This window comes from Rhinoderma darwinii, chromosome 9 (assembly GCF_050947455.1).
Source record: "Rhinoderma darwinii isolate aRhiDar2 chromosome 9, aRhiDar2.hap1, whole genome shotgun sequence".
Classification (NCBI taxonomy): Eukaryota; Metazoa; Chordata; class Amphibia; order Anura; family Rhinodermatidae; genus Rhinoderma; species Rhinoderma darwinii.
Genome location: NC_134695.1, coordinates 74106908 through 74129691, shown reverse-complemented (window position 1 = coordinate 74129691; position 22784 = coordinate 74106908). Strand labels below are relative to the sequence as shown.

The window sequence follows — 22784 nt, the reverse complement described above, 5'->3', positions numbered from 1 at the left end:
GGCACATATTTCAGTTTCACTTCACTATTATATACAACAAGAATTGTTCTTATCAACATGTTTGTTTATTAAACACATTTAGTTAATTTGTATACTTATGCACATATGCATGTTTATGTATTTTTATTTATATCGCTTATATATATATATGTTGCACATTTCATTTCACAATATCACTTTGTCACACATATATTTATATTTCATTATTGTTTAAACCTCACAATGCCTCACACCACGCAACTTTGGGATATAACACCTATGCAATAACTGTTTTATTTTTATATTTATACACAACAACATACATTTCTTATGTATTTTAGTATCATATTTATATTATATATTTTATATATATATTTCTTTATTTTTATTTTCATTGGCTTTCATTTTTTATTTATTTATGTATTTATTTATTCTTCATACATAATTTTTCCATACTTTTATATGTGTATATATATGTATATATATGTTTTGCGTATGTATATATATATTTGTTATCATTTTCATTCATCTTATTTATTCATTTTTACATTTATTTTCATTATTTTTCACTATCATTGTTATCAAATTCTCTTACTTGTATTATGTTTTTCACCTGTCAGCAATACAGGTCTGTATATATATGTATTTATTTGTTTATGATTATACCAATGTTTTGTACGGCAAATATTTGAATCTATATATTTATTGTTTATCACAGTATATATATATATATATATATATAGAACATTTGTGGCATATGTAATGCCTATTTTCTTTTTTGCTTTTTGTTATCATTTTGTTTATTTACAGCTTTAAGAACACCTTTTTATAGGTGATCTTTGATCTATATATAATATGCTGTACCATGTCTCATTATGATCGGTATTGTTTTTCAATACCTGTTCCATCCATATGTGTCGATATCCTATTTTTAGCCTCATCTTCTATTCTGTCTCATTTCTTTTCCATTAACAGCCGTGTATCCCATGTAGGGCGGAGCTTATATACATACTGCATTTTGACAGATGACTAGCCCAGCGCTCACGTCAGGGGGGAGTGTCTCGGGCGTCTTTCGCTCATGTGTCTTTATCTGGAGGGGCGGAGCATGTGCGCCATGTGCGCTCCTGTTCCGTCCTCCCTGATGACGCGGTACCGGAAGTACGTCACGGGTTCGCTCTGTACCTCACGTGTGCCGCTCTATAGTGGCTAATCACATTGATTGCCTCTCCGTATGTGCCCTTAACATTTTCATTGGATATTGGCTGTTTAAATACCTTGTTCCGCTGGAGAGACGCCACCCCCGGACGAAGGCATTTCCGCCGAAACGCGCGTCGGGTTTGGTGTCTCTGCAGTTGTAGGAGCAACCACTCATGGGTAAGTCTTTTCTTGGCCTTACATCTGGCCTGTGTTTAGACTCCACAATGTTACATGCAGGCAACCTTGGGCGATAATACATGTGTCACTTGACTTCTGCTATAAATATATGTTCATTATAAAACGCCGGATCTCTGCACTGCACGACACTTTTTGATCTTTGTCTTCCCATTTTGCTTCCAACTGCAGGACACTCTCTGCATAGCATGGTTCTACTTTTACTATTCATTATGTGTGTATTTATGTCTTAATAAAGCTTTGTAATTTTTCCATTAATTATCTGAGTGTTAATTGACCTTTGTTTATAGGTACATCCTAGGAAATAATGCAAGCGGCCATGTGCACAGCTCGCGATTTGCGGGCGGCTCGCGGGTGTCACTCAGTGGCCGGCCGCAGCCCACATTTTCAGCCCGTTATGGGAGCACGGCCCGTAAAACCTTCTATCTTTTGCGGTACAGTTCTACAGCACGGACACCTATCCGTAGCGATACGGAAAGGTGTCCGCGGCCAATAGAACAGAATGGGTGCGCAATTAGAGATTTTTTTTTACGGTCGTGTGCATGGGGCCCTAGGGTCCTTTTACACGTGAAGAGAAATTTGTAAAAACGATAGACGATATAGCGAGTTGTTGACCTTCAAAAGACATGCATTTATATGTAACAATAAACTTATATGGCTTTTTTGTAATTTAGATGACTTTGAGATCACTATATTTTCTTATTTCCTCTCCTTACGACTGCCAGGTGTCTGATTAGACGAGGGGATATAAGGAAAACATACGTTTTACACGCTTAACTGCAAACAAATTCCCGCTGATCGTTTTTACTTTGCTTAATATACATCGATAATTATCCCGTGTAAAGGACCCTTTATGTAGCACTGAAGGGTCTGCTGTGCGCCTCCCAGAAGCGTGCGTGCGTGCGTAAGGGGGTCCTACTAATGGCTGCTCCAGTGCACACAGGTAGACCGCCGGCAGGTGAGATAGTGACTGTACGGAGCTGCACTGTCATGTTGACAGGAAATGTAGTAAGATATAAATAGAATTCCCCTCCTTCGCAGCCTCAGACAGGTGACTCACAGCAGCAGGTCATGACTAAGTCCAGGGTGACACAAGAGTTAATATGACCAGCCTGCAGAAGACGCGACCATTGCTCAATCCTATACGTCTATGTAACAATAATATTATTATGACTGATGAGATGAACCTTCGTTACAAGAGGCGTCACCCTGAAACATGGCGGGAATGATCTGGGAGAGCGACGCGGAAATTCTTACTTTGCATTCAAATAATTTTTGTAGGAACGCCGGGAATCAGGAATAAAGTAGGACACAAAGGAGGTAACTTACTGTGGTGGTTGATATCAGTCAGGAAAAATCTCCAGAGACTGACGGGGCCGCTCCCTGAACTACGAGGAGGTGAATCTTCTGTCCCTGCGACACAACGAGCTGTTAAAAAAATGACGTTTTCTGATCAAATGTATAAATTTCAAAACATAAAGAAATGACTAAAACACAATAAATTTTTCTACTGACACTTTATAATAGACTTTGTATCAATTCGGCACTATTTTAAAGATCTCTGTTTGCTGTCAGCGACTGGGAACATTCATATTTACATCCAGAGGCTAAAAAAGTGTGCAGACCTAATACTTCTCACAGCTGAGGGTTTGTGACAAAGTCTCTCTCCTGCCCTGTGCTTTGCTGCAATGTATCTGTGAAAGCAAAATGTAGCACTCGGCTGTTTTCCGTCAGCCCCATAGAGTTTGAATGGAGTGGGACAGCACATGCTCAGCCTCCGCTCCATTCAAACTCCGCCTAGCCGTCATCTTGCGGTTGATGGGACCGGGGTTTTCGTCCCCCGTTCTGACGATCGGGGGTCCCAACAGTCGGACCCCCACCGAAAACGTATCCAGTGGATAGGTGAAAAACGCTTGAGGCTGGATTACCCCTTAGGGTATGTGCACACACAAAATAAAAAACGTCTGAAAATACGGAGCGGTTTTCAAGGGAAGTTTTTACGCCCGTTTTTGGAGCTGTTTTTCTATAGTCTATGAAAAGCGGCTCCAGAAACAGCTGAAGAAGTGACATGCACTTCTTTTACGCTGCTGTTTTTTCGAAAAACAGCCGCGTAAAAAATGCCTTGTTGGAACAGAACGTCGTTTTTGCCATTTAAATCAATGGGAAGATATTTGGAGGCGTTCTGCTTCTGATTTTTCAGCCGTTTTTTGGGACGTTTACGGCCTGAACAACGGGTGAAAACACTACATGTGAATATACCCTTAGGGTATGTTCACACGGGCATATTGCAGGTGTATTTTACACCTCGTAATACGCCCCAAAATACGGATAAAAACTGCTCCCAGAAACCAGGCGTTTTTGAGGCAGATTTGCAAAACGCTTTTGAAGTGTTTCTTCAAACATCTGCCCATTGATTTCAATGGGAAATACGGCGTTCTGATCCGACGGGGTGTTTTTTTTTTTTACACCTCGTTTTCCAAAAATGGCACGTAAAAAGACGCCCGCGAAAAAGAAGTGCATGTCACTTCTTGGGCCATTTTTGGAGCCGTTTTTCATTGACTCTATAGAAAAACAGATCCAAAAATAGCCGTAAAAAACGCAGCGAAAAATGCGAGTGGCTTAAAAAAACTTCTGAAAATCAGGAGCAGTTTTCCCTTGAAAACCGCTCCGTATTTTCACACATTCTTACTTTTGTGTGTGCACGTACCCTTACAGCATAATGCGACGATTTTAGTCTCCGAAATACGCCTGAAAAAAAAAAAAGTGTGTGAACAAACCCGAAAGACGAGCGCTTCTCTGGATTGTTCATGAACGAAACGTGAAGAATTGCTGCTGTGGGGGGGGGGGGGGGTGTGACCTCCATAAATTGACGCGGCTCCTGTGACGAGAACATTGACTTGCACAGATATCTGGGAGATGGAGGTGATGAAGGAGCTGGAAATGTCAAACACTGAATCTGTGAGCCGGTAATACACCGAAGGGATGATATAAGGGGATGGTCACACGCACTGTTTTCAGACGTAATTTGGGCGTTTTACGTCTACAAACATCTGCCCGTTGCTTTCAATGGGAATTACGATGTTCTGTTCCCACGAGGTGTTATTTTATGTGTCGCTGTCAAAATACGGCGCGTAAAAAGACGCCCGCGAAAAAGAAGTGCAGGTCACTTCTTGGGACGTTTTTGGAGCCGTTTCTCATTGACTCCATTGAAAAACCGCTACAACAACGTCCGTAAAATACGCCGCGAAAAACGCGAGTGGTTAAAAAACTTCTTAAAATCAGGAGCTGTTTTCAGGCGAAAACAGCTCCGTCATTTCAGACGTATTTTGCTACTGCGTGTGAACAGAGCCTTACCCTCAACATGCTGCGACGGTCACTGCTGGAACAATCACCCCTGTCATCTCCACTGGCACAGGCCTGAGGTCGGATTTTGCAGTGACCCTCCACTATGGAATTGCTTAGTCATGATCTCCCATTACTCCGCTCTTCTGGGTAAAGGACCTTTATAGGTTGGGGCCACTGCCATAAAAAATAGGGGTTTTCAGGTGTGTAGAGACAGGGAATGGGGCTTATAGTAAAAATCAAAACAGCCCCCCCCCCCCCATTATGGGTTAGTGGGGTCGGTCACTAGTTTGTCCCAATGCCCCATGTAGGAGAGCATGGCAGGGAGCACAGGGTGACAATTGTGTGTGCCACCCCTGGAGGGTGAGTCTGGCGCAGGATCCCACCACCCGGCTCGCCCACCACCCGGCTTTGGTTGATGATTTGAAAATGTAGAAGAAGAACGTGTCGACCTTGTCAGATCCCCAAAAAATATTTGCTGAAAATTAGATTGGAGTCAATGAAATGGTTGTGTAGAATCCTATAAACAGGCTGTGACGACCCCCCCCCCCTTTATATAAACGTAACCGGAGTGACTGGTAGAAAATGGCGCTTACTTAGAAATTCAGTGTAAACCGTCCCCCCCCCCCCAGGACTGATACCAGCGGGTGATACCATCTGACGAGTGATGGGGTCCGCTGTAGACGCTGGTGTGAGGGGAGGAGGGGGTGTGTCCGGACGGGATCCCTGATGACATCATTTCCATAAGCGGCTCCGTCCAATTCTCATAATGATGTCAGATACGAGATTAGAGCGAGACCCCCGGCGGGGTGTAATGGGGCAGGTCTGGGCTGTGGATTTTCTGAGGGGTCCTGATATTTTATTCTTCACAGTATTATCGGGGTACAAGGCCCCCACGTTACATAAGAGATTGTCAGCAAATAATGGGGGGAGGGTGGAGAACATGACAGGGGTAAACACCCCAACAATCAAGAAAAGCGGGTGACACGAGGAAGATTGTATCTGCTTATAACTGGGTGATAAAATGTCAGCAGGCGCAACGCGGAAACCTGATGGAACAGGGGTCACCCGTACGGAGCCAGTCAGAGGTAAAAAGAGGGCGTACACCCAAATATATACAGAGGTAAAAAGAGGGCGTACACCCAAATATATACACGGAGGTAAAAAGAGGGCGTACACCCAAATATATACAGAGGTAAAAAGAGGGCGTACACCCAAATATATACACGGAGGTAAAAAGAGGGCGTACACCCAAATATATACACGGAGGTAAAAAGAGGGCGTACACCCAAATATATTCACTGAGGTAAAAAGAGGGAAAACACCCAAATATATTCACTGAGGTAAAAAGAGGGCGTACACCCAAATATATTCACTGAGGTAAAAAGAGGGCGTACACCCAAATATATACACGGAGGTAAAAAGAGGGCGTACACCCAAATATATACACGGAGGTAAAAAGAGGGCGTACACCCAAATATATTCACTGAGGTAAAAAGAGGGCGTACACCCAAATATATACACGGAGGTAAAAAGAGGGCGTACACCCAAATATATTCACTGAGGTAAAAAGAGGGCGTACACCCAAATATATTCACTGAGGTAAAAAGAGGGCGTACACCCAAATATATACACGGAGGTAAAAAGAGGGAGTACGCTCAAACGTGTATTCTGAGGTAAAAAGAGGGAAAACACCCAAATATATACACCGAGGTAAAGAGGGTGTACACCCAAATGTGTACACTGAGGTAAAAAGAGGGCGTACGCTCAAACGTGTATTCTGAGGTAAAAAGAGGGCGTACACCCAAATATATACACTGAGGAAAAAAGAGGGCGTACACCCAAATGTGTACACTGAGGTAAAAAGAGGGTGTACGCTCAAACGTGTAAACGAAGGTAAAAACAGGGCGTAGGCATAAATGTGTACACTGAGGTCAAACCTGAGCGTGAACACCCAAATGTCAGGAGGTAAAATAAGAGGGCGTACGCCCAGTTTTATAGGGTGGCTTCACATCCATGCTCGTAAAAATAAAAGGGGTGCTAAGGTTTACACCGAAGTCCTTCCAGATGGTGTACACTGGGCTCAGGGAGGGCATAATGGGACATTCTGTGGATGGGGTGACATCTGCCCCCGGGTCACTCACTTGGACTTTGCGGTGGGGGAAGGGTCGGGAGGAGGCTCCCTCGTTCGTCACAGTCTACGCGTCCCGGTGGGGGAGGGGTAGTGAATGTTTATCATCAATGTCACATGACTCCCTAGGGCACGCCCTCCTCGCATACACTTCGCGCCAAATCCCGCTGGCCGAGCACGAGGCTCTGAGTCGGCTGTTGCCGTAGACATTTTGAAACCAGTGGGGCGCGGTTATTGGCTAGTCCTAGCCCCGCCTCACATCGTCAGAACACTGCGCGCTCACATTGGGCAGTCCTGGCCCCGCCTCCTGACGTCAGGCGCCTGCGCTCTCTGCCTTGGTCCGCCCCGCCCCGTCCTCCACCCCCTGTGACTAACGGTCGCGCCAGGCTGACTAAACACCCGGATTACGCTAAATCTAAACCCGAGTGACGCACGGAGCTCCGGAGACGTACGGACAGCGCACCGGACACACCCGCTAGGGCCCTGGATCATGGTGAGCGCCTCAGGGCGTGTTCTGACGCACCGCGCGAGGAGGGTGACCCGGTTCTCCTGGTGATCCGCAGGTTCTTGTGGTGACAGCGCCGCGGTCATGAGTTTCCCGGACCTCCGGCAGAAGCTGGTATTCTCCGCCAGCGACTGTGAGGAAGAGGACGGCAACAGCACGGGCGAGGACTCGGCCTTCCAGGAGTCTGACTCCCCTAGCGGACAGCAACCTCACGAGAGCCCCGGGATCCGGCCCTGGGACGATGAGGAGGACGAGGAGGGTATCGGCTCCTCTCCTGTCAAATCACCCGGAGACTTCTTCATGTGCGGCTCCCCGTCCCCGTACCGGACACAGCAGCGGGAGGGCTCCAGCTCCCCAATACCGGACTGTCCTGGCACCCCGCCCCACAAGACCTTCCGCAAGCTTCGACTCTTCGATACCCCGCACACCCCCAAGGTAAGAGGCCCACACTGACGCCCGAGGATACAACGCACCCCATCACCCGTATATTACAGACATCCGGGAACACATGACACCCCATCACCTGTATATTACGGACACCCCATCACCCGTATATTACTGACACCCGGGAATACAAGACACCCCATCACCCGTATATTACAGACATCCAGGTGATGGGGTGTCATGTGTTCCCGGATATTACTGACACCCCATCACCCGTATATTACAGACATCCGGGAATACATGACACCCCATCACCTGTATATTACTGAAATCCGAGGATATAACACACCCCAACACCTGTATATTACTGACACCCGGGAATACAACGCACCCCATCACCTGTGTATTACTGACACCCCATCGCCTGTGTATTACTGACACCCCATCGCCTGTGTATTACTGACACCCCATCGCCTGTGTATTACTGACACCCCATCGCCTGTGTATTACTGACACCCCATCGCCTGTGTATTACTGACACCCCATCGCCTGTGTATTACTGACACCCCATCGCCTGTGTATTACTGACACCCCATCGCCTGTGTATTACTGACACCCCATCGCCTGTGTATTACTGACACCCCATCGCCTGTGTATTACTGACACCCCATCGCCTGTGTATTACTGACACCCCATCGCCTGTGTATTACTGACACCCCATCGCCTGTGTATTACTGACACCCCATCACCTGTGTATCACTGACACCCCATCACCTGTGTATCACTGACACCCCATCACCTGTGTATCACTGACACCCCATCACCTGTGTATCACTGACACCCGGGAATACAAGACACCCCATCACCTGTGTATTACAGACACCCGGGAATACCACAACCCCATCAGCTGTATATTACGGACACCCGGGAATACATCACACCCTATCACCTGTGTATTACTGACACCCGGGAATACATCACACCCTATCACCTGTGTATTACTGACACCCGGGAATACCACAACCCCATCACCTGTATATTACGGACACCCCACCACACATGACACCCCATCACCTGTATATTACGGACACCCCACCACACATGACACCCCATCACCTGTATATTACAGACACCCGGAAATACATGACACCCTATCACCTGTATATTACTGACACCCAGGGAGAAATGAAGCCCCAGAGTCACTGACACCCAGTTGTAGGACATGACACCTGAGAGCTACAGATGCACCATAATTGTATAACACCCGAATACTACGGACACCCCATAATGGTGTATGACCCCCTATGATACCACAGAGTAGGACCTGACACCCAAGTATTGCTCACCCACATTTCAAGTGAACTCCCTGCTTTGCTACATGACGCCAAGTACTACTTATACCCCAGACCCAGGGTGTCCCTCTACAATAACACCCGGGGGGCAGCGTGATACACCGGAGAGGTCGCCTATAAGCCGAGACACAACCAACTGACACCGGGGTCCTGGCTGTGTATGAAGCTATTGCTGTGGTTATGATCCTACAATGAATGGCGATCACTAATGATTATGGTGCGCGTGCTGTGGTGGCTGATGGGAATTTGTTCAACGTTGTTGTCGGTTTTGTTTTTCTCTGGAGCTTATATCACATTAATGTATGAGAGGATCCCTGATTGGCCAGAGGGATGTAACATGATGACCCTCCCCTGTAATAAGCGGCGCCTGGCATGGGACGCACTACCTGTATGAGGCGGAGGATCGGTATATTCATGGTAAAACTGCTGGAGTCTGAAGCCACCTCAACACACAGGGCAGAAGCTGGCCACATCTTAAAGGAACGCTCCAGGCAGAGCTGATCCGCTGTTATGTCTATTACAGGACCTGAGGGGGCGGTGCCTGACACGGATTCAAAGATCACCAGATACTCAGTCATGCTCCGCCCCTCAGGTTGTGCACTAAAAATAACAGTGGATTAGTTTGCCTGGAGTGTTTTCGGGTTGTTTTCTGCCTATGACCGTTCTTCCTGTCCGGCTCCTGGAGGTGCTGATTGGTATTTTCTCGCCCTGCCATACGTCGTGTTGAGCTGTATGTGGGAATTTCTCAGCTGTAGTATATAAATAACGGGAGTTTCCAGTCCCTGGGAGGGGGGGGGGGGGCGGCCATGTGCCTGTTCACGTCAGCACAGAGCTGCAGGGGGAGATGTCTGGATCTTATATAATGTCTGGTTGTATAATATGTGATGCCGGAGACCTCCGGGCGGTGCGTATAGGTAGAAGTCGCTGCTGGCTTGTATTTCTGCAGCTTTTAGGTCAGCAACATTGAGATGGCGCCGCTGATCTATTGGTGATCAGCACTGATACGTGTCATCTGCAGGGGGGGGGGTGTATTTGCGGAGGTCGGTGGTGGTCACTGTACACACAGCTGGTTGCATGGGGGAGGGCACAGGCTTTCTTCACCTTTCAGCGGGTGTGTACAGGGTCAGGCGGGCTTGTGGGTGGATTGTGGGTCCTGTATATGGACATAGGCAGTTTGTCTTGATCTTCACATCTGAGCCTTGGTCCCTGGAAGATGATCTCCACTGACTGTTTACTATAGACCGGACGCTTGTTCTCGGGTCGTGGCCCCGACATGTACAAGTTGCGTAGTTTACATGTGTATAATATAGATGCTCCTTGCTGTACGGTACAGAATACAGGAGTATGTGACTATAGCTATATACTGCAAGAAAATAACAGGTTTATATCACTTTAAATCTGTGCTGCCGGCTGTGTAATGTAGTGTGTGTGTATATAGCTGTATACTGCCGGCTGTGTACAGGAATGTAGTGTGTGTGTGTATATAGCTGTATACTGCCGGCTGTGTACAGGAATGTAGTGTGTGTGTGTGTATATATATATATATATAGAGCTGTATACTGCCGGCTGTGTACAGGAATGTAGTGTGTGTGTATATATAGCTGTATACTGCCGTGTGTGTGTGTGTGTGTATATATATATATAGCTGTATACTGCCGGCTGTGTACAGGAATGTAGTGTGTGTGTATATATAGCTGTATACTGCCGTGTGTGTGTGTATATATATATATAGCTGTATACTGCCGGCTGTGTACAGGAATATAGTGTGTGTGTGTATATATAGCTGTATACTGCCGTGTGTGTGTGTATATATATATATAGCTGTATACTGCCGGCTGTGTACAGGAATATAGTGTGTGTGTGTATATATAGCTGTATACTGCCGTGTGTGTGTGTGTGTGTGTGTATTTATAGTTTGTGTATGCATTTTGGTTGTTCCTAATTTCTTCTATTTTTACTTATTTTTCACATTGAAATGTTTCAGATCTTTTCTAATTTTAATGGCGACCTGAGGAGTCACAAGATGCGGCTTTTACATGATCTTTCCGTCCAGATCACCCGTGTGAAAAGTAATTGTCCCTAAACCTAGTAACCGCTTGCGTCTCTTGGCAATAACAGCCGAGTCTTCCCACCGCATCTCAATGGGATTCACATCTGGACATCGGCTGCTCCAAAACCTTCATTAATTTTCTTTTGCACCGTTCATAGGTGGACTTGTGTGTTTCGGATCGTTGTCCTGCGGCATCACCCAACTGCGCTAGAGCTCTAAGTCACGAACTGACGGGTGGACGTTCATCTTCAGGATGTTCTGCGGAATTCATTGTTCCATCAATTTTTACGTCCAGGTCTTGCAGAAGCAAAGCCGCCCCAGACAGCGCCCTGCGACCCCCACCCCGTCGCGCCGTCAAACACTAGCACCACCATGTGACTTTTCTGATGTTCTTATGGTGGAGTGCAGCGTTGGCTTTACTATGTAACAAGACGCCTTCACTTCAAAAAAAGTTCCTAGTCAGTCCACAGAATATTATCCCAAGTCTTGGGGTCATCTAGATATGTTTGTGAGACGACCCCTTGTGGTGTTTTTGGTGAGCGGTGGTTTGCGTTATATTTGCTCAGTGTCGTCTTTGTCTACATTGACCTGAGTGGAGTGCGGCCGGCGGTTCTTCAGATCTTGGTCCCTGTTCTTTTGTGACCTCCTTGATGAGTCTCGGTAACATCTTGGCCGGGGCCTCCTGGAGGGGTCACCGCTGCTTCTCTCCATGTGTAGATGATGTAGGTGGCTCAGTGGTTTGCACTATTGTCTGGCAGCGCTGGGGTCCTGGGTTCATTCTGTATGTTCTCTGTTTAAAACCTACAAATAGGGAATTCCTATTGTCCGGACCGGTAGATGCCAGTGACTTACTTTGGCGTCGTGGCATCGTGTGCGGCTGTTTGAACCTTTTTCGCCGGGTTCGTGTTGCGGACGGCTTCTATTTATCTATATGATGTATAGATTCAACAGGTCTGGCAGTATTTATTTCTGGGGGCGTCTAGTGAAATTTAACCCAATTGAATTTGGTTGAGGCTGGGTTCACACGTGGTTAAAATGTGTTTTTTTTGCTACAATTTGTGGCAAAATCGTGCTGAGAAAACCCTGCCTTACGGGTTGATTTAGTTGCTAAGGAGGCAATTACGACTTCACATCGGGCCAGGTCGAGCTGAACAGCATTTTCCATCAATAAATGAAATTGTTTTTTGGAAACGGCGTTCTGTGTTTGATACCTCATACTATGATAAAGATAACCCCAGTCAGGTATGTTCACCTTTGTCCCGCTGCCTGACACTTTTCTCCCTGCATGAATATACTTGGACTCCTCCGTATAGTCACTGCGTGTGGCCGGCGTATAAAGTTGTGAATAGTCCTAAACCACAGAACATTAATAAGTGACACTGACTGTGATTTCAGCGTGCGCTCACTTCATGCTGCGCTCACATGGGATGAATCTAGGATAAGATCCGCTTTAAAAGCAGTTCAATGTGAAACCTTCAAGTGTGACAAAGATGCAGAAATTAAGAAATTGGGAAGGGGACAAAAACGGTACTTGTGCAGTCATTTCTAATCCTCTTGAATGCACGGCGGTGATATAACTGGGTGGGGGGGGGGGGTCTCTGTTCAGCCTTCGCTGAGTCAATCCAGTGACTAGAGGACCTTGTTTGCGAGGCTCCTGTGCCCCTTCCCCCACTCTCGTCTCCTGGAATTTGATGGGGGAAGGGGCTCGTTTCCTATCTCAAAGACTGAGGGCGTCCACTAAAGCTTTGCCATTGCAGCCTGTGAAGCGTTGGACCTATTGTGCTGATCTATGGCTATAATAGGAGTCATGTACTGACTTTGTGGACGGTTACCCCATAAATAATCCTTATTGTTAACTGCTATGATGTACAGAATAGGTTTATTCCACCTGTATTTACATATGGGGTGTGCGCAGTTTATTCTTCACCAGTAGGGGGCAGTATTTCAGACTTCTACAGGAGCTTGCATTGTACATAAGTGTGCTGTGACATATACAGAGATCTCATCATGTATTTTATTTCCCCCTCTAGAGTTTGCTGTCCAAAGCTCGTGGCCTCGGCTTCAGCGGGTTAAGGAATAGAGGAGTCTCTCTGTTCCAAGACGTAGAAAAATCTGAAAAACAAAACTCTGTGTACAGAGCCCCCCAAGTGAACATCAACCCCTTCACCCCAGTATCGGTGGATCTACAGGCCTCCAGTGAATCTTACCAGAGGAGGAAGAGGGCACACTGGAATGAGTGAGGATTTTCCCTTTTGCTGGGTTCTAATGTTGTGGGTTTTGGGCTTTTTTTTTCATTTCTACATTTACTGCAAAATCTCAGCCAAACGCTGCGGTTCTGCCATGAGTTTGCAAGAAAAGATAAACCGCAGTGTTTTGTCGCGATTTCACGGTAAGAAATTTTGCAAGATGCCACCTGTTTGTAATTGTCCTTGTAGAGCAGAATTGGTGACCCATAAATGGGATGTAATTGCGCTTCATACAGTTACGATGCAGTTAGCGGCCAAAGTGCGGTCTTCATGTTACCGCAAAACGATGTCGTTTTTACATGATCATATCTGCACGGATTTTGCAAATAAACAGCAGTTCATTATCATTAGGAAAAAACACACGTCGGCACAGTTTTTGGTAGCATCACAGCCGCACCTTGGCCAGACGGGGCGCTAAAGAGTCAGTACCCTTAAAATGGCTATATGTATTGGTCAGTGTGCTTCGTATATATGAGCAGCGTTCTAATATCTTCAATGATTTTCCCCATGGAAGCTAGTTTTGATGGCAGCTTATATCCTGTCTTAGGCCGCATCGCCTATAGTTCCCATAAACCTAATGATGGGTAATTTGTCTTTTGGTTGGATCGTTCTCTTTCCTCGTTGCAGTTTTAGGTCTATGCTTACTGTCTATATAACACACTGGTTTTGTTATTTAGCTCCTGTGGTGAAGATATGGAAGGTAGTGATTGTGAACTGCTGGAGGAAAGCATCCGGCCCGCTAAGGTACCACTCCGTCTTATCTTCTATTAGGAGATCCTTGGTTACGTGAAACAGACTGAAGAATAATTGTCTTGTTCCTTCCACAGAGAATCACAATTACAGAAAGTAACATGAAATCCAGATACGCCATTGAGTTTCATGAGCTGGAGAAGGTCGGATCTGGAGAGTTTGGAGCCGTATATAAATGTGTCAAGAGGCTCGACGGCTGCATCTACGCCATTAAACGCTCCAAGAAGCCCATGGCCGGCTCAGTTGATGAGTAAGTGTTGCTGGTGGCTTCAATGGGACTGGCAATGACGACATTCACTGTCTCCTGTTGGACTGGTGAATCTAATTTAATTGGAAGTTCTGAAAACTCTTAACATTCAAAGTAATCCGTGCAACAGAGACACTGAATGTGCGGAACAGCTGTAAGTATCTAGGGGTTAATCCAGACCGGGAGCGACAATGTGACAAGCCACTTTGGTGATTGGTAAGGCTGGGTAATGTCATCAGTTGGGCGTCACTGGGTGCCGGGATTCCCAGTAAATGCTGTTTGTTTTTTCAGGCAGAATGCGTTGCGGGAAGTGTATGCACATGCTGTACTGGGACAACATCCTCATGTGGTGCGCTATTATTCAGCGTGGGCAGAAGATGATCACATGCTTATCCAGAACGAGTATTGTAATGGTGAGTAAACGTGGCTGCGGCACTTGTGGAAATATGTAGGAGGGGACAGCGCTGCCGCGCATCTGACAGCAGTGTCGCCACCTAACATTCGCTTATGTGGCAGCGCTCTTCACTGTAGATACTTCCATGCTGGGCTCTATTCTCACACACTGCTGTGTGCGGTGTATTTACTGCATACACCAAACTTATCTATAGGGCCCCATTGACCTGACAGATGCTAAGTGTCCTTTCCAGCATACTTTTATTTTATTTTTATATTTTTTCAACTGTGGAATAGCATTGCAGAACTAAATACCTAGCGCTGTATACGGGGTCTTTATTTTTATTTTTTTTTATAACATGGGACCCTTTGAGCGACGTATTGCCTATAGAGTGGCATACATTGGAGGCTTCAATCAAAGGTAAATGCTGGGAAATCCTCCCAACATCTACCTCAATATGCATTATGAACGCAGTTTGAAAAGACCCTCCGTTATGATGAGTTGTATTGGTAGGGGTCATTGCCTTCATATTAATGTGCTGCTGTAGTATTATATGGATATAACCGCTTACTATATACAGCACTCTCCTCCCATTATGATTTGGTGCATAAACTGCATCTTTGAAATTGTTGCTGCAGCGAAGACGATGGAAAGAAGAAGCCGCTAGCAAGAAATGGGGGGGCCCATAAAGGCTAAGGAAACCTTTTTGCAGATTTTTGTTTTTGCGTTCTTTGTATTTTATTAACTAAAACATCATTACAATTAGTTGTAATAAAAAATATTGCACCGTTTTTCTTTTGTGTGTCATACAATACAAGCTGCTGGATGCCGCTCAGGCTGACACTGTTGTCTGTTCTATCTCTAGCCGCTCTCTCCGCTCTCCTGGCGCTTTTCTAAGCCGACATCTTTAGAACTATACAAAATAGTGTTCAGGAATCGCAGAGAGCGAGAAGAGGTGCCTGCGAGCGGCAGAAGACCAACAGTGCAAACTTTTTAATACATATTTTAAAAATCCTATATTAAATATAATTCATACAATAAAAAACCTGCGCAGGTGTCCATAGCCTTTAACCTCTCCCTTCCTACCCCCCCCCCCCCCCCCCCCCAAAAAAAAGTTCTAGCTAAAAGGGTGTTTGTAAATTAAGCCTGACCACTTCTTTTTTTTTTTTTTCTATACCTTTTTGATCTCCAGGCGGCAGTTTAGGAGACGCCATTAGTGAAAACTACCGTACAATGCGCTACTTGACAGAGCCAGAACTGAAGGACCTGCTGCTCCAAGTGGCCCGTGGTCTGAAGTACATTCATTCCATGTCTCTGGTGCACATGGATATAAAGCCAAGTGAGTAATCTACCTCTGCGTGACGGCGGCCTCGTCTATGTATGCGCTTTCTCATTCGGTCACTGGAGATTACATGCGTTGTTTTTACCTCCAGGCAACATATTCATATCTCGGACCGAGGTTCCCAGCATGACGATGGATGAAGCTGATGATGAGGATGGTGGACCCCGAAAAGTGACCTATAAAATAGGTAACTGCATCCCGTGGTACTGCTGGATAGACAATCCCACGCGATAGTGTTAGGTGGATGGGCTCATAGAAATATCTGTGGTTCTTTTTGAAAAATAACCAGTGTAATTGCCCTTTTGAACAGGTGACCTAGGTCATGTGACCCGGATGTCCAGTCCACAGGTAGAAGAAGGTGATAGTCGTTTTCTGGCCAATGAAGTGTTACAGGAGGTGAGTATTTGAGAAATCTCGGGATATAAAAGCCTCCAAGTTTTAGACCAAGTATATTGTCATTCTGTTCTTTTTTAGGAGAGAATGTATGCGATGCCTCTGAGAAGGGGTTGTCCGGTTTCAGCAAATTAATGTTATTTTTCGTATAATGAAAAGTTATACAATTCTCTAATATACTTTCTGCATTAATTCCCCACAGGTTTTCAAAATCTCTGCTTGCTGTTATTCAGAAGGAACATTCATTGTTTACTTCCAGTGGATGAAATTCTGTTCATGGCCATGTGATGTACACACAGGTGCATGGCGCTCGTTACAGGGTCATGTGATGTACACACAGGTGCATGACTCGTTACAGGGTCATGTGATGTACACACGGGTGCAAGGCTCCTTACAGGGTCATGTGATGTACACACAGGTGCATGGCTCGTTACAGGGTCATGTGATGTACACACAGGTGCAAGGCTCGTTACAGGGTCATGTGATGTACACACAGGTGCATGACTCGTTACAGGGTCATGTGATGTACACACAGGTGCATGGCTCGTTACAGGGTCATGTGATGTACACACAGGTGCACGGCTCATTACAATATATGTATCAGAGCTGTGTATTCGAACGATCCCAGCACCCGTGTCCGTTACATGACCATGGACAAAATTGAATTGACCAGAAGTAAACACTAACTGTCCCTACTGAATAACAATAAGCAGAGATCTTGAAAACCATGCGGAATTAATACAGAAAGTATATTGGGAAAATGTATGACTTTTAATTATACGAAAAACTTTAATTTGTGGAAACCGGACAACTCCTGTTTTAAATATCTTGAGTGCATGTAGCTAGTGGTATCTCTTTGTGCTACTTTCAGTACCCCGTTCTGGAGATAGATGCAGGACCCACCTCTGCAATTTACACCTATCAGATATTTATGGCGTATCCATTGGATATGCCATAAATATCTGAGTTGGGAATACCTCTTAAGTGTGCTTTCAAAAACCTCAAGCTTTAAATGGACACTAACTTTTCAAACCACATATTCTGATCTAATAGTACACCTGATCTAGATCAACTATGTCATTGACTTACTGTTCAATTTCAGGTGTTTTATCCATGTAAAGTCTGTGTGACGTTACTGCCACTATGTGCCTCGCTTCCTGTAAACTGCTGCCCACCCCCTGTTAAGCAAAGTCTGTCCCTGGTTAGACTTACTGCAGAAAGTGGAGGGGGGACCCTCTGCTTGCTTATTCAAGTTTATGAATAGGGGAGCAGAGTAAGTCTGCAACAGATACAGACCATACAAGTCTATGGGGAGAGGAAGGGGAGGCAGGAGCAGAGTGAGCAAGTCACACAGACGCTGCCCATACAAGTCTATGGAGAGGAGAGAGTTGAGCTGGAGGAGGGAGCAGAGTAAGAAAGACACAGGCTGCTGGTAAGATTTCTATGTCACACCAATGCTGGATTCTCAACTACACTAGTCAGTACTGCTATATAATCTCCATTCTGATGCAGCTTCTATATAAGTGATAGATAAAAAAAAAAATCCTGCTCTCCTATCTCTGTGCAGTGTATAGAAGACATAATGGCCTTTAGGATCCGCACGCTAGCTCACAGACAACTGAGAAATAGAGCAAGAACCTGCAGAGGTGAAAACTGCTAAATAGTGTCATATACTGGCCAGAAATTCTTCCTCATGTACCCACGTGACCTCTTATTCTAAAATGTTAGGTATTCTTTAAGATCTGTTACGTCTGGATCACACCGTAAAATAATCATTTGTTTCCACTTGTTTCTAGGATTATTCTCAATTACCGAAAGCCGACATTTTTGCCCTTGCCTTGACGGTCTGGTGCGCTGCGGGGGCTGAACCGCTTCCATCCAATGGGGATCAGTGGCATGAAATTAGGCAAGGCAAGCTGCCAACTGTGCCACAGGTGCTGTCCCAGGAGTTCATGGACCTAATAAAGGTAAGTGTCTATGATGTCTGTTATATATACAGCACTCTACAGAGAATGTACGGTCAGTCCCCGGTGGATTCACAATGCCCCAAAACAGGGCCGGTGTCCTAGAAAGGCAAATCTGTTTGTAGTGTATGGGAAAAGCATGCAGATGTGGAGGCTGCTGGGTAATACACGGATATGCAGTCCTCTGATACAAGTGTCATCCATTGGGGTGACTTGCTCGATGCCACTGCTGTGTCGTTGGTGATGTCTTATGTGCTGCGCTTTATATGTGGATTTTTCTTTTCCTTCCAGCTCATGGTTTCTCCAGATCCAGAGAAAAGGCCGTCAGCCGTGGCCCTCGTCAGACATTCTGTTCTCCTGTCTGCATCACGAAAGAGTGCCGAGCAGTTGAGGATAGAGCTCAATGCGGAGAAGTTTAAGAATGCCCTTCTACAGAAGTAAGGCTCATTACCATTCTCTGTGTACCCCAAGGACTATTCTGCCCCCTATAATGATACATCCGTGGACAGTCTGCAGTGCTATAGTCAGTATTTGCGCCTCTGTATGTAACACTCGGATGTTAAGAGACCTTTTCATTCTGATCTTTTCTCTTCAGGGAACTGAAGAAAGCGCAGATAGCAAAAGCTGCGGCAGAGGAGCGAGCGCTGTTTCCTGACCGAATGACCACGCGATCCACATCACAGAACAGAACCACCCGCCTGATAGGAAAGAAGATGAACCGCTCCGTCAGCTTAACTATATATTGATGTGTATATAGACTGGTGACTGCATACTAGTGTAGCTCGTGATGACCGGCTGCTGGGGCTGATCCGGAGTATTCCTGCTGACTTAAATTCTTATTTTTAATACATCAGAAATGATGGTCCAGTCGATTTTTGCTCCAGGACCTTTTTAGACGAATGTAGTAAAATGAGTCGCCCGGCCAGCAGCTCCCATTCCTGCCACCATTTCCAGCTTGGCACCAGGAGAATGCTGCTTTGTACTGGCCTAAGATTGTGATGCCACATGCGTGGCATTCTGGGCGTGACGTGGTTGAAGTAGCATTTAATGGATGTCCGTTTGGGATCCACATTTCGTTAGCCTCTATAGGGGTAAAGTTCTGAAATGAAGTTAAGTGGAGTCATTAGCGGAACAGACGCTCGCCAGCTGACAGCGGCGCACCGGAGAAAGCTGCCCGCTCTATATAATGTGACACTTCTTGATATTACTGTAGTTTACCGTTCCTTTAGTTGAAATTCAACGGATTGTAATAATACGGTATTTCACATTTTTTTTTTTTTCCCCTTGTAAATGTGTATTATAAATTTTTGCTTTCTGGTAAGTTACCCTGTATGATAAGTGGAGTCTGTAGAGCAGAAACATTGGCACCAGCAGTTGTTGGTCTTGTACCTCGGTACATTTTTATTGTATATAATTATTTTTTTTCTCAAACTTGTATATTTGACTTTGAGCACTTTCTCTGCACCGGGTGAATCCTTGTATTTACCATGTGACATTTGCTGCTATTAGGGTTTTTTTTTTTTGTATTTCGCTGTACAAATTGTAGCATTAAACAATCATTGTTAGTAACCCCATGCTAGTGACACGTGGCTGCCTCCTAGTGGGGAAGATTGATTGACACAACTGCGGAGGCGCAAACATCAACTTCTCTCGGCTGTCCCATGCACCTTTTTTGTACCATTTTTGTACGGTCTCGTTCATACTGGAAATGTAAGTCGTGTGCGTCCTATGTGTTGTGTTGTACAGTGACCCTGCTCTGCCTTCATCTGACCCCAAAACTATAAAATCCAGGTTTTATCTGATTGGTTGGATCTCTCTGCACATTAGTTCTTGCCGCTACTTTGCTTGTATTAGGGTGAGAGCCCGCAGCTTTGGCAGCCGCGTCGGAGGGGCTTCCAGCTCACAGTATTGTGAACCATTGCAATGTATTGGCTCGAGGCCTCGGGGATGTGATCTCTCCATGTGCTGACGTTATCACAGGGGTGTTGTGTTGCTTTGTGGCACTATGCTTAGCTGTGAGCTGTGTGTGGCACAATTGCACTTGAGTCTCGCATTGTAAATGGATTACCATTTAAATGGTTTGGTTGGAATCTCAGCCCCAGATTGGGTCTTCCTGGGGTGTCCGTACCTGCACAGGGGGGTAGAGCTGGGTGTGCAGGTGCCACTATGCTATATAGATTTACATTGTGACATTTGCTGTATCCCGGGCAGTGATCCATTGAGGTGTATACATTAGACCCATACAATATCTCCAATTCTACAAAATCCTCCCGACTCATTGAGTTCTGAATAAATTAGATTGTGATCATTTCCAGGTTGATTATAGGAGGTTTCAGAGTTGATCAGAAATCTGTCTGGGGGGAGGCAATAAAACAATAAGAGCCATTACTCCGCTCACAGATTCCCCTGCATTGCAGCTGCAGCGATGACATGGTCGTACTCTTACATGATCGCTGGCTTCAGTGTTCCTGTACCTTATAGCACTGAGGCCAGTGATTGGCTACGGTTATGTGGGTATACGGGCACGTCATCGCTGCAGCCTTGTCTACAAACAGCAGGGGGAGCTGGAGCGGCTCTGCCGGGTGAATAATGGCTCTTGTAGTTTTATTTCACTTGGCCAGATTTTTGATCACCCCGGAAAACCCCTTGAAATGCTTATTTGGAAAACGTCTGTTCGTTCCTGTTGTCATTTTGTACATGGATCCCCAAACTTCATCTATGCGGAGTCTCCCGGTGTGTCGCGCTATAATTGCAGATCTCATGCCGGCATTCCGCTTCTGAGGCGATTATGTAAATCTGGATGACTCTGTAAATAAAGTTCCTGTGCCTTCCTCCATTACTCTCTCTGGTCTTGTTCATTCAGTGGTCGGTTTACGTTGTCTATGGGGGGGTTTATGTCCAGCATCTTCAGTTCTTGCCAGTTGTAGCGTTCTCCGTGTGGTGACCGGCTCTGCTACTCTACAATTCACTGGGACTGTTCCTATCCATTAGGGTTAAAGGGGTAATCCCATCTCAAACATTTGCGGCATTTCTACAGGATCTCTGGGACGTGTACCTATCTGGAGAGCAGGTGGCACCCATCCCCCTGGCTAGCTCGGCTGTTTCCGTTACTCCCATAGAAGTAAATAGAGAGCTGCACGCAGGTGGGGAGAGGCGACCACCTCTGGGACCTGCGCCCCTACAAGCCTCTATACTGTGGATATGCCATAAATGTCAGATGCGGATACACATTTAAGACCATAATATTTCAGCTCAGTAATGAATTGCAGCCCCTTTGCTCCTGTGATCATTGACGTCATCAATTGTTGGTTTATTTGTTGTGTCCTAAATGTGAATGGGCTTTACTCTTCAGTTCCGCTTAAAGGAGTTAAACAAGATTTAAAAAATATGGCTGCATTTTTCCAGAAACGGCGCCATTCCGGTCTGTAAGTTGTGTACGGTGTTTCAGCTCCGCTTCATTGAAGCTAATGAGAGATGAGCTGAGATACTAAACACGACCTCTGTAAATGACATAAGGTTGAAAACCTGTAGTAAACGCAAACTTGTTATATATATCCACTATTAACCCTTGCCAAAGCACTTCATGTCTCCCTTTTAAAGGTTATAGTTATCCTTTGTACATTTTCTTTATAACCCGTAAAATAGTGGGCAAAGTCCACACTAATTATTCTCCAGAGCTGCACTCACTATTCTGCTGGTGGAGTCACTGTGTACATACATTACATTACTTATCCTGTACTGATCCTGAGTTACATCCTGTATTATACTCCAGAGCTGCACTCACTATTCTGCTGGTGGAGTCACTGTGTACATACATTACATTACTTATCCTGTACTGATCCTGAGTTACATCCTGTATTATACTCCAGAGCTGCACTCACTATTCTGCTGGTGGAGTCACTGTGTACATACATTACATTACTTATCCTGTACTGATCCTGAGTTATATCCTGTATTACACTCCAGAGCTGCACTCACTATTCTGCTGGAGGAGTCACTGTGTACATACATTACATTACTTCTCCTGCACTGATCCTGAGTTACATCCTGTATTATACTCCAGAGCTGCACTCACTATTCTGCTGGTGGAGTCACTGTGTACATACATTACATTACTTATCCTGTACTGATCCTGAGTTACATCCTGTATTATACTCCAGAGCTGCACTCACTATTCTGCTGGTGGAGTCACTGTGTACATACATTACATTACTTATCCTGTACTGATCCTGAGTTATATCCTGTATTATACTCCAGAGCTGCACTCACTATTCTGCTGGTGGAGTCACTGTGTACATACATTACTTATCCTG

At 45.4% G+C, this 22784-nt stretch overlaps 1 protein-coding gene and 1 long non-coding RNA gene across 4 annotated transcripts in view; one reads left to right on the top strand and one right to left on the bottom strand.

The window, feature by feature from the left end:
* Positions 1-7004, bottom strand: part of LOC142661007 (uncharacterized) — a 57502-nt gene extending 50498 nt beyond the window's left edge. The window contains exons 1-3 of one of the 3 annotated variants that reach the window (XR_012850614.1): positions 6858-7004; positions 4726-4890; positions 2701-2799 (exon numbers count right to left, since the gene is read on the bottom strand). This is a non-coding gene — a long non-coding RNA (uncharacterized LOC142661007). The remainder of the gene's footprint in view (positions 1-2700; positions 2800-4725; positions 4891-6857) is intronic. The other 2 variants (XR_012850615.1, XR_012850613.1) reach the window with 2 other exon arrangements.
* Positions 7005-7099: 95 nt separating this feature from the next.
* WEE1 (WEE1 G2 checkpoint kinase) lies at positions 7100-21080 on the top strand. The gene is made up of 11 exons (XM_075838167.1): positions 7100-7784; positions 13166-13371; positions 14059-14125; positions 14209-14381; positions 14670-14791; positions 15965-16111; positions 16206-16301; positions 16425-16510; positions 18304-18474; positions 18763-18908; positions 19067-21080. The coding sequence occupies exons 1-11, from the start codon at positions 7434-7436 to the stop codon at positions 19215-19217; spliced, it is 1716 nt and encodes a 571-aa protein (XP_075694282.1). The 5' UTR covers positions 7100-7433; the 3' UTR covers positions 19218-21080.
* Positions 21081-22784: the final 1704 nt, after the last annotated feature.

Excerpts from the sequence above, each read along its gene's own strand:
- WEE1 (XM_075838167.1), top strand. The coding sequence starts at position 7,434 with ATGAGTTTCCCGGACCTCCGGCAGAAGCTGGTATTCTCCGCCAGCGAC. Across the intron at positions 14,126-14,208 it reads AAAGCATCCGGCCCGCTAAG|AGAATCACAATTACAGAAAG; the intron begins GTACCACTCCGT and ends TTCCTTCCACAG. Across the intron at positions 16,511-18,303 it reads CCAATGAAGTGTTACAGGAG|GATTATTCTCAATTACCGAA; the intron begins GTGAGTATTTGA and ends ACTTGTTTCTAG.